The following is a 16,769-nucleotide window of genomic DNA, read 5'->3' as shown; positions in this document are numbered from 1 at the left end:
GAAGGCCCTGTTCCTGTGTTGTAGTGTTCTATACCTTTATGACACTTCTCCATTCCGTGTGTTCCAGGCTATATGTGTGTGTGTGTGTGTGTGTGTAATGAACCTACCACATAAATCTGTTTTAAACTTTCCCCTTCTCCTAAAGCTGTGCCCTGTAGTGGGGGCGTGGAGAAAGACACTGACTACTTACCCTATCTGTGCCTCTCTCATTTTGTATGCTGCCCCCCCTCAGCCTCCAGAGAAAACGGTCCAAGTTTGTCCAGCCTCTCCTTATAGTTAATACTCTGTAACCGAGGCACCATTCTGGTGATTCTCTTCTGCACCCTCTCTACAGCCACCCCACTGTGTTGCTTTTACAGAGGTGATTTAAAGCTAGTGCACGTCCAGTACACTTTCTTTCTTGTTGCATCCAGGCAGTGGAGTACAATATCTTTGAAGGGATGGAGTGCCGTGGTGGCCCTTTGGTGGTGATCAGCCAAGGGAAGATAGTCCTGGAGGATGGAATAATGCATGCTTCCGAGGGCTCTGGGCGCTACATTCCCAAGAAGGCATTCCCCGACTACGTGTACAAGAGGATTAAAGCAAGGAGCAAGGTAAAGGGTTTTCTGTCGTTTATTTGTCAAGAATAGCTTTATTTGTGACATGTACATCGAAACATAGAGTGAGATGCATCGTTTGCATCAACAACCAACACGGTCCAAATGTTTACTGGGGGCAGCTGGCAAGTGTAGCCATGCTTCCGACGCCAACATAGCATGCCCGTCATTTACTAATCTTTATTAATCTGTACATTTTAGGACTGGGGGTTTCCGAATGAAAACTCCATGTGGTCATAGCTAGAATGTGCAAACTCCTTACAGACAGAGGCAAGCATGCTAGCTGCTATGCTGCCCCCAACTTTATTGGGGTGAGAATGCATGGCTGTCAGTTTCTAGCATTTTGCACGCAGTTCCACATTTCTCTCCAGACTCTGTGTTTTGCCCTGAGTGAGTGAAGTGTTGTGCTTTCCTGTCTGGAAAAGTTCCCTGTAATTGGAGACCAATCCCACATTACCCTTGGAGACAGCTGCTGTACTGATAAATAATTTATTCATTAGAACATAGAAGAGTACAGCAGAGATATAGGCATTTCAGCCCGTTGTACCTGTGTTGACCACGGTGCCAATCTAACCCATTGGCTTGCAAATATTATAAGACCATAAGACGTAGAAGCAGAATTGGGCCATTCAGCTCATCGAGCCTCTCCCGTCATTTCATCATGGCTGATTTATTGTCTCTGTCAACCCCATTCTTCTGCCTTCTCCCAACAACCTTTGGTGTTCTTACTAATCAAGAATCTGTCAACCTCAACTTTAAATATACCCAATGACTTGCCCTCCTCAGCTGTCAGTAGGAATTAATTCCACAGATTCACCATCATCTGGCGAAAGAAATTCCTCCTCATTTTTGTTCTAAAGGAATGTCATTCTTAATTTGAGGCTGTGCCCTCTGATCTTAGACTCCCTCACTATAGGATCAGTTCCCTCTCTGATCATGGTCTGATTAAATCTCTGTCATATCTACTTCTTTCACCTAAGCTGGCAGCATATTCCAGCCACCTGCCACTCTTAAAAACAAACTCCATAAATGTCTTTAAAACTTTCCCCTTTTCATCTTAAGTGAATGCCCCCTAGCATTTGACTCTTCTGCCCTGGGGGTGGGGGGGGGGGGGAGAGATGACTATGGTGGTCCACTCTATCTGTGTCTCTTATAATTTTATATCCTTTTCTCAAGTCATACCTGAGCCTTCAGTGTTTGAGAGAAATCAATCCAAGTTTGTCCTTTATAGCTAATGTTCTCTTATCCAGCCACCATTCTGGTGATTCTCTGCTGCGTCCCCTCCAAAGCCTCCACATGCTTCCTGTAATGCGACAACCAGAATTACACATACTGCTCCAAGTGCAGCCTAACCAGTTTTCTACGATTGCTGTAGCCCTGTGCTAACTATAACTTACTTTAAGATAAACCATGGTCTTTCTATCTATTCTTCACATAAAGGTTGCTTTTATTTTTGTGACTTTGATCAGCAGTTTAGTTCCAAATCCAACTGTCTAGCAGGAGACAAGGCCACTTCTCTGCTCCTTCTATGCAAATACAGTGTTGATAATCATATAAAAAAAAACGCAAACCTGCAGTTGCTGAAAATATGAAGTAAATTAAGAAAATGTTGCTGGCATTTTGCCAGCAGGTCAGGCAAGTTCAAAGTATAGTTATTATCAAAGTATATATACATGATACAATCTTGAGATTCATCCCCTAACAGGGACAAAACAAAGAAATTCAAAAGAACCCATAAAAAAATCATCAGACACCCAAAAATCAAATCATGCAAACAATAATTGCAAGTATATAGTGCACTGAACTGAAGATCACAAACACAGTTGACCCCAGACCCTTAGTTCAGTTCAGTTCAGAGCAGAGCAGCAAGCTGAACCTTGCCTCGGGCTATCACACCCTGACCTTTTCAATGTGGCTGGGCACTTAAATTTTCCAAACTTTGAGTGCAGTCGCATCAGTAAGCTCTGGGGTGTGGACCCTGCTGCCTGGATTCAGCCTGTACCTGACCTTTCCGATTCAGCCCTTCATTTAAACTGATGTCCAAACGTTGGGTTCAGTTGCTTTGATATTTCCTGGGGCCTGGGGCCTGGACCCTGCCACCTGGATTCGGCCTGTACCTGGCCACCTTTCCAATTCGGCCTGGCGTTTAGATTGGTCAAACCTGAGGCCTTGCACGCTTATGGCTGCGGCAATGTCACTAGCCAGTTGTTGACGTTCAACAACTCCATCTTAAACCAGCATATGTGGAAAGAGAAAGATAGTTAAGTTTCCAGATTTGGCAAGGGCTCTTCGACCTGAGATGTCGACTGTTTCTCTCACCACATGTGCTGTCTGACCTGCTGTGTATTCGTGCATTTTTTGTTTTTTTTTGTTACAGCAACAGATGCTCCTGAACAGTCTCTGGCAAGAAAGACTTCCATTTCTGCCCTGATTCTTATAATCTTGAGACCACAAAACATTTTAACATCTGATGGGGTCCTTCAATCCCGAAAGCACTGCAGGCAGGCACTACAAAGCAAACGACTAAATGATGGATTTTAGTGTGGATGACTGAGAGAGAACTGTTGGTCAAGGTGATGAGATTATTTTCTTGCTTTTAAAGCAACACTGTGAGCTCTTTGCACACTCCCGCGGGCCTCTACCTGCCATCCGAAAGGAGACAGGCCTGCCAGGTTGGGGACATCTGTGAAGCTTGATTTTCCTTGCTGCCAGGAGAAGCCTATATAGGAGGCTGTTTATTCAGGGCCTTACTTTATTTTGAGTCTTTGTGGGAGAAGGGGGCCACGTAGTGTTGACTGAAAGCAGTGGACAGATGTACCCATTGCCCTGATTTAGGGTGTGTGGTTTTACCCTCTCTCCCGTGAGTGAACTTTGACCCTGCATCTTTTCTTTCTTCTAGTTAACAGAACTGCGAGGTGTTCCCCGGGGTCTCTATGACGGCCCTGTCTGTGAGGTTTCAGTGACTCCTAAATCCGTCACGCCCGCTTCCTCTGCAAGGACCTCACCTGCAAAGCAGCAAGTACCCCCAGTTCGGAACCTTCACCAGTCAGGATTCAGTTTGTCTGGTAAATGTGTGTTTCCTCTTTTATTCCGTCTTGGCATTTAAAATTGTGTTTGCATTAACAAAATGTCTGACATTGGTGTTGGGAGGGGAGGGGAGGGAGGGAGGTGGGAACGTCGACTCAGACCATGAGAGGCCTGCGTCGGGCATTTTCATGCCTTACAAGGCACATATTGGAAGTCTGTGTGGGGCGCCACTCTTGGCACAGACTAGAGCAATGTGTGGTTAAGTGCCTTGCTCAAGGACACAAACACGCTGCCACAGCTGAGGCTCGAACTAGCAACCTTGAGGTAACTAGACGAACACCTTAACCACTTGGCCACAGGAAGTAGTTGGGTTCCCTTGCATTATTAATCATGGAAGGTTAGTGTGCAGGTGTTGTATTGCTTTATTATTGTCACACGTACCATGAAAGGCTTGTCTTGCGTACTGCTCATACAGATCAAGCCATCACACAGTGTATTAAGGTAGAATAAAGTGCAGGTAAACAATGAAATGTAAGATCATAAGGAGGCATGGTAGCATAAGGAGGCATGGTAGCACAACGTTTTACAGTACTAGCGACCCGGGTTCAATTCCCGCTGCTGCCTGTAAGGAGTTTGTACGTTCTCCAGGTGGGATTCCTCTGGGTGTTTTGGTTTTCTAAAGATGTGCTGGTGGGTAGGTTAATTGTCCTGTGATTAGGCTAGGGTTAAATTGGGGGTTGCTAGGCAGCACGGCTCGAAGGGCCGGAGGGGCATATTCCGTGCAGTATCTCAATAAATAAGTAAATAAATAGATATGTGAGGTGAAGAGTCAATCTTAACATGCAAAAGGTCTGTTCAAGAGTCTGATAGCAGTGGGATGGTGTTCAAGTTTAATTGTCATTCAACCATACATGGATACCTGTGAATACAGCCAATTGAAACAACAGTACTCTGGGGCCAGAGTGCAAAAACAGTCACACACAGTCCAAGGCACACATAAGATATCAGTAAAATACAGCCACCCCATTCTGCAGGGATAACATTGCCTTTGTGAGGAGGTAGCTAACGGGGAACACAGGACTTGGGGATCCTAGAGGGAAGATGGACACCAACAAAGAGAGAGCGGCTGGCTCCAACTGCAGAGCGAGAAAGCACCCGCTAGAGATCTAGGACAGGGGATCCATGGGCCCCTACCGTTAACTGAGGGGTCCGTGGAACCTAGGCTGGGAATCCCTCATCTTGAGCTTTACACCTGCAGCCCGGGACATTATGGTCAACTTGCTTTGGGGATTGGCCAGTTCACTGTAACTCAGAGGAGGTGGCATCCATCTTTAAGGACCCTCACCATCCAGGACATGTCCTCTTTTACTTCTACCATCAGGGAGGAGGTACAGGAGCCTGAAGACCTCCACTTAATGTTTTAGGAGCATACTTTTCCCCTCTGAACGGTCTATGAATCTGTGACTGCTACCTCACTGTTCTTGTTTTGCACTACTTTGTATTGTAGCACAGTAATTTTTTCTCTTGCCCTGTACTGCTAGCACAAAGCAACAAATCTCACAAAATATTTCACTGGTACTCTTGATCCTGAGGAGAGCCCTCTGTCTGGTGGTCAGCTGTAAATGTGCAGGGGATTTGACCACTGATAGATCATGCAACTTTGGCCGGGTCCAGAGAATATAACGGAAGGCTGGCCCTCCCATTCCCAATTGGCACCAACCACCAGAGGTGGCATTGAAAATCGACCCATTCCACCCTTGCACCTATACAGCAGGGAATTAGGCCATTTAGTCCACCTCAACTATTGTGTCCACCAAACTAGTCACATTTGCCTACGTTTGGCCCGTATTCCTCCAAGCCTCTCGTACTCATGCACTAATCCAAATATCATTTGAATACTGTTTTTGTACTGGTCTCAGCCACTGTAATTTTAACTCAAAAGTTCAAAGTAATTTTTTTTTTCAAAAGTACATACTGTATGCATTTCCATATACTTTCACGACATTAATTTTCTTGCAAGCATTCACAGTAGAGCAAAGAAGTTGAAAGACTCAAAGTACATTTATTATCAATGTACGCAGTATACAACCCTGAGAATCGTCTTCCCCACAGACAGCCATGAAACAAAGAAACACCATGGAACCCGTTCAAAGAAAAACATCAACCCCCACCACGTGCAAACAAAAAAAAAAACAAATCACACAAATGGCACAAAAAATTGCAAAAATCACAATATAAAATCCAAAATTGAAAGAGGCAAAAGTGTTTGTTGTCTGCGGGTTGCCCCAATCAGAATTGGCCAAATTAGCAACAAAGAAAGGAGCGGCCAGAAACCAGAACTACAACAAAATCAATAAAAAAAATCTACGCATAAACAAAGACTAACAACGACTGAAGTATAAAGAAAGACAAATTGTGTAAATACAATAAATAGGTAACTAAATGATTAATAGATACTAAGAACACGAGTTGTGGATGCCTTGTAAGTGTATCTATAGGTTGTGGAAGTCTTGGACAGTTAAGTACCTAAGAGCTGTCACCAATGTGTTAGGGTGGTGTTTGTGGGGAGGTGTCCCACTTTGTGCAGACCTAACTCGTCCTCTCCTCCCCGCCAGGTGCGCAGGTAGACGACAACCTCCCTCGCCGTACTGGCCAGCGCATCGTGATGCCTCCTGGTGGCCACGCGAACATTACAACGCTCGGATGATCGCCCCGGTCATTCACTGGTGCTGGTGAAGCTATCATCGTTCCTTCCATTTTTGTTTTTTTCCCCCCGTTTTTATTTTGGAAGAGCCTGTGACAGTTACTGTGGACAAGCAATCCTGGGTTCACGAGTACCTTTCCAGTGTTACATTAATCGACAACTTGTTGCCATGAGGGAGCTTTGTGCTCTCTCTCCTCAAATCCATTTTCTGATGTGACGAGGTGCCCCAGGGTAGCTGGCTAATTTGAGAAACAAAGCACCTTGACTGAGGGAGGTAGGAGTGAATTCCAGAGACCCTCTGTGCAATGGAAGTGTTGTTGTGGCAGACGTGAGAAACCTGAACCGGTGGGGAGGAGAGGTGATGTCGAGACCATGTGTGTGTGTGTCAGACCCCAGTCTGTTCTCAGTAGACACAGTATGGGATGCACAGTATAGCATTAGCATTTTAATTAGAAATGATTTTACTCATTGATTCATCACTTTTAAATAATACATATTTACTCACATTTTATTTAAATTTCACTAAGTGTGAAGAATATTCGTTTCCATAAAACTTGGTGCTTATTGAAAAGCAGGAGGTATAGGAACTGTAAAACTGAGATGGTGCCTGTGTATAAGTCTGGAAATTGATGTTGGTTTACATTTTCAATTTTGGCTGCTTGAACAGTGGAGGACGCTTTGAATCCCCTCTACCACCCAGCTTCAATATTCTTCCTCAGAAGACTATTGGGAACAATTTGATCATAAGCTGTGGAGTAACCATCACATGGTGAAGTATTTGCACGTGTGCACACAGCAGAAAAGTGGGGCGACTGGTCAGTGGTGACCCATGTGAGGCCTTGCCGGAAACCACAAAGATGGATCTTTAGATAATAAAGTAACACTCACAGAATGGTGAGTTTCTTGACAGGTCAGGCAGTATCTATGGGAACGTTGACGTTTTGGGTCGGGACGCTTCACCAAACCTGATGAAGGGTTTCAACTTGATAGGTTCTTGATTGGTCAGGAATACGGGGAGAAGGCAGGAGTTTGGGGCTGAGAGAGAAAAAGGATCAGTCATGATAAAATGGTGGAGCCAAATGGTCTAATTCTGCTCCTATATCTTACGATCATGATGATGAGACTGTATAAGGGATTCCCAACCTGGGGTCTACAGACCTCCTTGCTTAATGATATTGGTCCATGGCATAAAAAAAAAGGTTGGGGACCACTTCTCCTCACCAATCCTGATGAAGGGTCTCGGCCTGAAACATCAACTCTTTATTTCTTTCCATAGATGCTGTCTGACATACTGAGGTCCTTGAGCATTTTGTGTGTGTTACTCTGGATTTCCAGCATCTGCAGTATCTCTTGTGTTCATCTTTAGATAATAGGATATTCCACGTAACAAGCTTACACCTTCAGTCAGTTTTTATCCAGAAGAAGTGGGAGGAAATTTCTCCTCCCTTGTGTGTGATGAGTGCAGGTTTTAGCGATATGATCCGTTGTGAACTCTGCCTTAAGAAAGTCTGTCCCTTTAGGACCAGGTTTCAAAGCAAGAGTTATAAGAAGGTGTAACAATATTGTGTGTGTGCGATGCATGCTGTATAGAGAGAGAGAAAGAAGAGTTTCTACCCCGAGGTATCTTCCTAGCTCCCTGTGGTTTGTGCTGACCCCTTTCCTAGTGTGCTGCCTTACTTTGATCTCCAGCCGATGGGACTTCACTGCTGTCTTCCTCTCTGGGTGCTTTGGTCCACCTTGGCCAACTTTCAATGTGATTTTTTTTCAGACCGCCAGCTAACAGCATGTCCATTGATAGCTAGTTTGAGTTTATCACCGAATAAGCCTCCTGCTACCTGGGCAGTTTTGTAGGTTAATTGACCGCAGTGACTTGATGCTCTGAAATTCATGGCAATTATGAAATGTAGTCTTGATGGATTTTTACATACAAGCCCTGTATTGCATTTTCCTGAAGAGGTGGGAACCAATGTGCGTAGTTGCATCACCGTTGGAAGGGTTAAGGATAATGCCCTTGTCTGTTTTGTCCCCTCGTACACTGTTGTGTTGAATGAAGTTGTGATTTGTTCCTCGAGAGAAGGCTGAAGACGAATAAAGTTTTACTGACCTGAACTCACAATAAAACAAATTGCTGTTTGACCGTCTAAGTGTGGTGGTGTTTGATGCTGGATTCTGGAGGTGTGCCTGACCAGTGCTTTTGGGGTAGGCAGCGTGCAAGACATGCATGTCAGGCTCGTCCTGAATCTTCAAGTTCAAGTTTATTGTCAATCATCCATATGCATGTAGATTCAAAGATTTAAAGATCGAAAGTACATTTATTATCAAAGTATTTATGCAGTATACAATTGAGATTCGTCTTCCAACAGACAACCACAAAATAAAGAAAACCCGGGAACCCATTCAAAGTAAAGCATCAGCTAAACGAAATAGTCCTCTGGGGCCAGGGTGCAAAACACAGTACTTGCTTATAGTCACATTTAGTACATAGAGTAACAATAAAGCACAATGCAGTTAATACAAAATAATATTAGCACAATTCCCTAAGTAGCATAGCCTGAAGATTGACGGTGCATAGGATGTTGTCCTGGAGCCATGTTTCTGTAAGAGCAAGGATGGAACAGTTCCTCATCTCACTCTGGGTCAGTTGCAGAGGAAGGTAATCCAGTTCAGATTCCAGGGAATGAACTTGGGAGAGCTGGCATTTTAACCTAGCATAGATTTCAGTGTTTTTGCTGCTCTTCTGTTTCCTGTCAGGGTCTTGTGGTGGTTAGCACAACGCTTTACAGTACGAATAACCCGGGCTCAATTCCTTCCGCTGCCTGAAAGGAGTTTGTACATTCTCCCCGTGACCATGTGGGTTTCCTCTGGATGCTCCAGTTTCCTCCCACGGTCCAAAGACATACAGGTTCATTAGTTACTTGGTCATCTGTAAATCGTCCCATGATTAGGCTAGGATTGGATTGGCAGGCAGCGTGGCTGAAAGGACCAGAAGGGCATATTCTGTGCTGAATCTCAATTTAAAAAAAAGTCAAAAACGTGAAAGAAAAACATTTGCAGTATTTCATAAACATGAGAAATTCTGCAGATGCTAAAAATCAAAAACAACGCATGCAAAATTCTGGAGGAACTTAGCAGGTCAGGGAGCATCTGTAGAAATGAATAAACAGTCACCGATTTGAGCTGAGACTCTCTCTTCAGGACTGAAAAGGAAGAGGGAAGATGCCAGAATAAAAAGGTGGGGGGAGGGGAAGGAAGATAGCTGAAGGTGATAGGTGAAGCTATAAGACCTCAAGATATAGGAGCAGAAGTAGGCCATTCGGCCCATCAAGTCTGCTCCGCCATTCAATCATGGGCTGATCCAATTCTTGCAGTCATCCCCGCTGCCCTGCCTTCTCCCCACACCCTTTGATGCCCTGGCTAATCATGAACTTATCTATCTCTGCCTTAAATGCACCCAGTGACTTGGCCTTCACAGCCCTCAAGGCAACAAATTCCACAGATTTACCACCCTCTGACTGAAGTAATCTCTCCGCATCTAAATGGATGTCCTTCAGTCCTGAAGTCATGCCCTCTTGTCCAAGACTTCCCTACCATGGGAAATAACTTTGCCATATCTAATCTGTTCAGGCCTTTTAACATTTGAAATGTTTATGAGATTCCTCCTCATTCTCCTGAACTCCAGGGAATGGAGCCCAGGAGCTGCCAGTGTTCGTCATTCCTAGAATCATTCTTGTGAATCTTCTCTGAACCCTCTCCAATGTCAGTATATCCTTTCTAAAATAAGGGGCCCAAAATGCACACAATACTCCAAGCGTGGTCTCACGAGTGCCTTACAGAGCCTCAACATCACATCCCTGCTCCAATACTCTATACCTCTAGAAATGAATGCCAACATTGCATTCGCTTTCTTCACCACCAATTCAACTTAGAGTTTAACCTTTAGGGTATCCTGCACAAGGACTCTTAAGTTCCTTTGCATCTCTGCATTTTGAATTCTCTCCCCATCTAAATAATAGTCTGCCTGTTTATTTCTTCCACTAAAGTGCATGACCATACACTTTCCAACATTGTATTTCATTTGCAACTTCTTTGCCCATTCCCTAAACTATCTAAGTCTCTCTGCAGGCCTTCTTTTTCCTCCACACTACCTGCTCCTCCACCTATCGGCAAGCTCAGCCACAAATACATTAATCCCATAGTCCAAATCATTGATATACATTGTAAAAAGCAGCGGTCCCACCACCGACCCCTGTGGAACTCTACTGATAACCAGCAGCCATCCAGAATAGGATCCCTTTATTGCCACTCCCTGTTTTCTGCCAATCAGCCAATCTTCTACCTGTGTTTATAACTCCCCTGTAATTCCATGGGCTCTTATCTTGCTAAGCATCCTTGTGTGCGGCACCTTGTCAAAGGCCTTCTGAAAATCCAAGTACACCATGTCTACTGCATTTCCTTCATCTATCCTGCTTGTAATTTCCTCAAAAGATTGCAGTAGGTTAATCAGGCAGGATTTTCCTTTCAGTAAACCATGCTGGCTTTGGCCTATCTTGTTATGTGCCTCCAGGTACTCCGTAATCTCATTCCTAATAATCGATTCCAACAACTTCCCAACCACTGATGTCAGGCTAACAGGTCTATAGTTTCCTTTCTGCTGCCTCCCACCTTTCCTAAATAGTGGAGCAACATTTGCAATTTTCCATTCATCCGGTACAATGCCAGGATCTATCGGTTCTTGAAAGATCATTGTTAATGCCTCCGCAATCTCTCCAGCTACTTCCTTCAGAACTCGAGGGTGCATTACAGCAGGTCCAAAGAGATTTATCCACCCTCAGACCATTAAGCTTCCTGAGCACATTCTTAGTCGTAATTTTCACTGCACATACTTCCCTGACATTCTTGAATGTCCGGTAAACTGCAGATGTCTTCCACTGTGAAGACTGATGCAAAATATGAATTCAGTTCCTCTGCCATCTCTGTGTCTCTCATTACAATATCTTCAGCATCATTTTCTATTAGTCCTATATCTACCCGCAACGCTGTTTAACCCTTTACATACTTAAAAAGCTTTTTTTTAGATTATGAGGACACGCAGTCCTCTTTTATTGTCATTTAGTAATGCATGCATTAAGGAATGATACAATGTTCCTCCAGTGTGATATCACAGAAACACAAGACAGATCAAGACTGAAAAACTGATAAAAACCACATAATTATAACATATAGTTACAACAGTGCAAAGCAATAACTTAATTTGATAAAGAACAGACCATGGGCACGGTAAAAAAAAAGTCTCAAAGTCTCTCGAAAGTCCCATCATCTCACGCAGATGGTAGAAGGAAGAAAATTCTCCCTGCCATGAACCTCCAGTGCCGCAAACTTGCCAATGCAGCACCCTGGAAGCACCCGACCACAGCTGACTCTTGAGTCCGTCCAAAAACTTTGAGCCTCCGACCAGCTCTCTGACACCGAGCACCGAGCACCATCTTTGCCGAGCGCTTCAACCCCGGTCCCGGCAACAGGCAAAGCCGAGGATTTGGGGCCTTCCCCTCTGGAGATTCTCCATCGTACAGTAGCAGTGGCAGCAAAGCGGGCATTTCAGAAGTTTCTCCAGATGTTCCTCTGTGCTTCTCACGTCTGTCTCCATCAAATCAGAATTGTGCACGGTTCCCTACTTAACAAATACAGATATCATTCCGGAGCGGCTGCACTCGCTGCATCGCACTGCTATCTTCTCCTCCCCTCCAGCTTTTAGTATCTTCTTTGATATTAGTTGCCAGCTTCCTTTCATAATTCGTCTTTTCCTACCAAAATGACCTTCTTAGTTTCCTTCTGCAAGTTTTTAAAAGCTTCCCAATCCTCTATCTTCCCACTAGCTTTAGCTTCCTTGTACGCCCTCTCTTTTGCTTTTACTTTGGCTCTGACTTCACTTGTCAGCCATGGTAGCATCCTCCTTTCTTTTGAAAATTTCTTCCTATCTGGAATATATCTATCTTGCACTTCCCTCATTTTTTTTTGCAGAAACTCCAACCATTGTTGCTCTGCTGTCCTTCCTGCTAGTGTCCCTTTTTCAGTCAACCTTGGCCAGTTCCCCTCTCATGCCATTGTAATTTCCTTTATTCCACTGAAATACTGACACATTGGAATTTAGTTTCTCCCTCTCAAGTTTCAAAGTGAACTCGATCATATTGTGATCACTGTTCCCCAAATGGTTCCTTAACCTGAAGCTCTCTTATCACCTCTGGTTCATTGCACAACACCCAATCCAGCACAGCCGATCCCCTAGTGGGCTCAACAACAAGCTGTTCTAAAAAGCCATCCCTTAGACATGCTACAAATTCTCTCTCTTGAGGTCCAGTACTGGCCCGGTTTTCCCCATCCACTTTCATGTTAAAATCCCCAATGATTACCATGACATTGCCTTTCTGACATACCTTTTCTATCTCCTGCTGTAATTTGTAATCCAGCTAAATAGGAAAGCTAAAGGGCTGGAAAGAAAGCATCTGATGGGAGAGTGGACTATAGGAGAAACTGATGGAGGGGACTCAGAGGGACATGATAGGCAGATGAGAAGAGTTAAGAGGCCTGAGTGGGGAATAGGAGGGGGAGGAAAGATTTTTTTTACCAGAAGGAGAAACCTATATTCATGCCGTCAGGTTGACAGCTATCCAGACAGAATATAAGATATTGCTGCTTCACCCTGACAGTGGCCTCATCCTGGCACAAGAGGAGGCCTTGGACTGACATGTTAGAATGGGAATGGGAATTAAAATACTTGGTCGCGAGGAGTTCCGCATTCAGCGGATGGAGCGAAGGTGCTCGATGAAGCGGTCCCCCAATTTGCATCGTTTGTCTGCTTACCGTGCCTCTGTTTTTTTCTTGTGGTTCAGTCCATAGTCACACCTCAGCCATACACGAAAAGTTGGAGGAACTCCGCAGGTCAGTACCATCTGTGGTGGGGAATAAACAATTGACTTTTTGGGCCAAGACCCTTTATCAGGACTGAAAAGGAAGGAGGCAGAAGCCAATAAGAAGGTGGGGCTTGGGAAAGGAGTGCAAGCTGGCAGAGGGAGGAGGGTGATGTGACAATTGGAAGGGGTGATAGGCTGAAGAAGGAGGAACCTGATTGCAGAGGAGAGTGGACCATGGGAGAAAGGGATGGAGGAGGGGAACCAGAGGGAGGTGATGGGCAGATCATGAGGGGGAGGAGAAAAGGGGTGAGAGGGTAAAGGGGTGTTTGGAGGAAGACAGAGGGGAGAGATAACCAGAAGTTAGAGAAATTTATGTCCGTGCCATCGGGTTGGAGATTACCAGCTCCTCCAATGTGCATTTAAGCTCAAACTGATCCCGGATGTCATTAGTCTCTGGGTCACCACCAGACCATTTCTGTCCCCACTTGTACTGGGGGAGTTCATTTATATTTGCCTTCTGTTGGAGTAATTCAAAAATCAAAGTTGGAGCTGGTCCGTTAACAGCAAGGAGATTTATTTCAGAGCTCCTGAAGAATGACCCACAATGCTTTCCGGTCTGTTTTACCCTACGCAGAGTTTTGGCACACACGTCACCGTTACAGTGCTTAGCACACATGGTCAATGTACCTTAAACATACTGTAATCAGGAGCCTAATTTCTAGCTGCTGTGTCCTGTTTGTTCAGCAGTTATAATCCACAAGTTCTCAACAGTATGTTTATTGCAAAACAAGAGCATCATGTTGAGCTTTGCTTGGGCAAATTTACCTAACTCTTAATCTGCCTTCCTAACTCTATTAACTTGCCTAACTAACTATATTTGCCTAGCTAACTGTAAATCTGCCCAACTCTATTAACCTACCTACATAACTCTTTACCTGCCTAACTAACTCTATTAAGCTGCCTACCCAACTCTGTTTACCTGCCTAACTCTTTTAACCTAACTCTTAATCTATGAATTTACCTGTTAATCTCCATTATTCCATTAACCTACCTAACTCTTAACTCTGTTAACTAAGTAATTCCATTAACGTACCCAACTCTTGACCTGCCTAATTCTATTAACCTATCTAACTACAAACTTGCCTAACTAATTTTATTAACCGAACTCTACATGTCTAACTAATCTTATTAACCTAACACTACAAAGCTGCCCAATTATTCATCTTACCGTTCTGAACCTGCATGATTCAATTTTTCCCTTATCTGCCCCTCCAACAACTTTCTTCAAAGGTCTGTCAACCTTGTGGAAAGCCCCCCTAATGATTAAACTTACCAATACTTCTTTCAGTTGGATAATGTCCTGTTCTGGCTGGGGTTCTTGGGCCATGTGAGGGAGGATGGAACGTCAAACAGCACAGAACAGGAACTGGCCCTTTGACCCACAATTCTGTGCCAACCACACTGCTGTTTGATCCTGATATTTTTGTGATCCAAAGGAGAGGTCCCTTGGAAGTCAGGAATGTGGGATAAAGCTTACTATCGATAATTTATTAGGTGTTACAAGTGCGGAAAAGGACCAAGAAAGAGGAGCCGAGAGAACAAGGAAAAGACAAAGGAAAAAGTCATGGTTGTTCCGTACTCGGATCAGAGATAACAACTTTCCAGTGACAGCAATTAACCCATAAGTAGTCAGATTCAAGTAGTTCGACTGATGCCAAAAACTAACAAGTTTGTAGAAAGATTCAGAAGCAATTCTACCATAATTACTGGAAAACTCACAAAACAATTACAAGTATATAGCTGATTATGTAAAAATACAAGCAAGCATAGGTGAGTTAACTGCAAGAAAACTAACAACTCCACACTCCAATCCAACACTGCCAAGTCAAACTAATCCTGTCTGTCTACACATGATCCATTTCCCTCAATTCCCTGTGTGGGCCTGTCTAAATGCCACTATCCACCACTACCTCTGGCAGCACTTCCAGGCACCTACCACTCTGTTAAACAAGAACACACGCCCTGCACATCTTCTTTGAACTTACCCCTCTTGCCTTAAAACTACGTTCTCTCTTATTTCATTTGGATGTTTTATCACTGGAGTTGCTGAATTGTTTCTTCTGTAATCTCATAAATAACTTTGCTTCTCAAACCCTTCTCATTTCACAAGGGCCATCTTTGGTTCGTTTGCTCACATGCTCCTGTTTCTGTCTTAAGGAGAGAATTGGACAATATTTAAAAAAAAAATCCAACAAAAACACTTCAGATTCTGGAATTCTGACCTGAAACATTAACCGCTCTTTCCGCTGAAGATGTGTGATCTGCTGAGCATTAGCAATACTTTATCATGTTGTTTCACTTTAACTTTGCTTCTCTTTGCGGCCTGCAGTCAATGAACAACACAGCGCTAAGTTGAACTGAGCAGAACTGTACTGAACATTTCTAGACTGTTTCAAGGATTCTGTGGTTTGATGTTTAATATTCAGTGTGTTATTCGCTCATAAGACCATAAGATATAAGAGCAGAATTAGGCCACTTGGCTCATTGAGTCTGCTCTGCCATTTCATCATGGCTGATCTATTTTCCTCTCAACTGCGACTTCCTGCTTGCTCCCCGTATCCCCTGATTCCCTGACTAGTCAAGAATCTATCAACCTCTGCCTTAAGTATACCCAATGACTTGGACTCCACAGCCATCACTTTTTACTGTTTGCATGATTTGTTCTTTTTTTCTTGCATGTTGGGTGTTTGATGTTTTCTTTGAACAGGTTCCACGATGTTTCTTTGTTTTGTGGCTGTCTGGGGGAAGATGAATCTCAGGGTTGTATACTGCGTACCTCCCTTGATGATAAATGCATTTTGGATCTTTGAACCCTTACTTTGGAGACTGCCCTCAGCTGCTCAGGTCTTTGTCTCTTCCCCAACCCTGGGCTCATCTACTGAGTCACAGTGTCTTACAGCATGGAAACAGATCATTTGGCCTGCTGAGTCTATACTAGCCATCAAGCAATGCTCTTACACTTGGCATAGAGTGGACAGCCAGTGCCATTTTCCCCATGGGCAAAGTTAAACTGAGTGGGGGAAATTTAGGAGCATGGACTAGATGCACCAACGGGCCTGTTTCTGTGCTGAAGTTTTCTATGACTCTATGTCAGTGGTACGAATTTTTACACAAAGAATGGCGGTTGTTTGGAATGCACTGCTGGGGATGGTAGTGGAGGCTGGTACTTTAGGGACATTTAAGCGACTCTTCGATAAGCACGCAGTTGTAAGGAAAATGGAGGCTTATGGGCTGTGTAGAAGAGAAGGTTTAGATTGATTGTGGAGTAGGTTTATAGAGGTCAGCATAACATCATGGGCTGAAGGGCCAGTCCCTGTACTGTCCTGTGTAATCACATTTACATTTTTCCGCATTTCCGTCAACTTGCCCCAGATTCCACCACTCTCCCGCACACTTGGGGCAAGCAGCAGTGGCTAATTGACCAACACAGATGTCTTTGGGGACTGGGGCACCCACAGGAAACTCAGCAAGGTA

The 16,769-nt window shown here is 44.1% G+C and overlaps 1 protein-coding gene across 1 annotated transcript in view; it reads left to right on the top strand.

Annotated features, from left to right (window-relative positions):
* Window positions 1–8,429, top strand: part of LOC140202338 (dihydropyrimidinase-related protein 2) — a 59,213-nt gene extending 50,784 nt beyond the window's left edge. The window contains exons 12-14 of the mRNA XM_072267249.1: window positions 414–593; window positions 3,496–3,661; window positions 6,239–8,429. Of these exons, the coding sequence (XP_072123350.1) occupies window positions 414–593; window positions 3,496–3,661; window positions 6,239–6,330 (438 nt within the window). The 3' untranslated portion in view covers window positions 6,331–8,429. The remainder of the gene's footprint in view (window positions 1–413; window positions 594–3,495; window positions 3,662–6,238) is intronic.
* Window positions 8,430–16,769: the final 8,340 nt, after the last annotated feature.

The sequence above is a fragment of the Mobula birostris genome, chromosome 8, assembly GCF_030028105.1.
Source record: "Mobula birostris isolate sMobBir1 chromosome 8, sMobBir1.hap1, whole genome shotgun sequence".
NCBI lineage: Eukaryota > Metazoa > Chordata > Chondrichthyes > Myliobatiformes > Myliobatidae > Mobula > Mobula birostris.
This window is presented reverse-complemented; position numbering and strand designations above follow the sequence as displayed.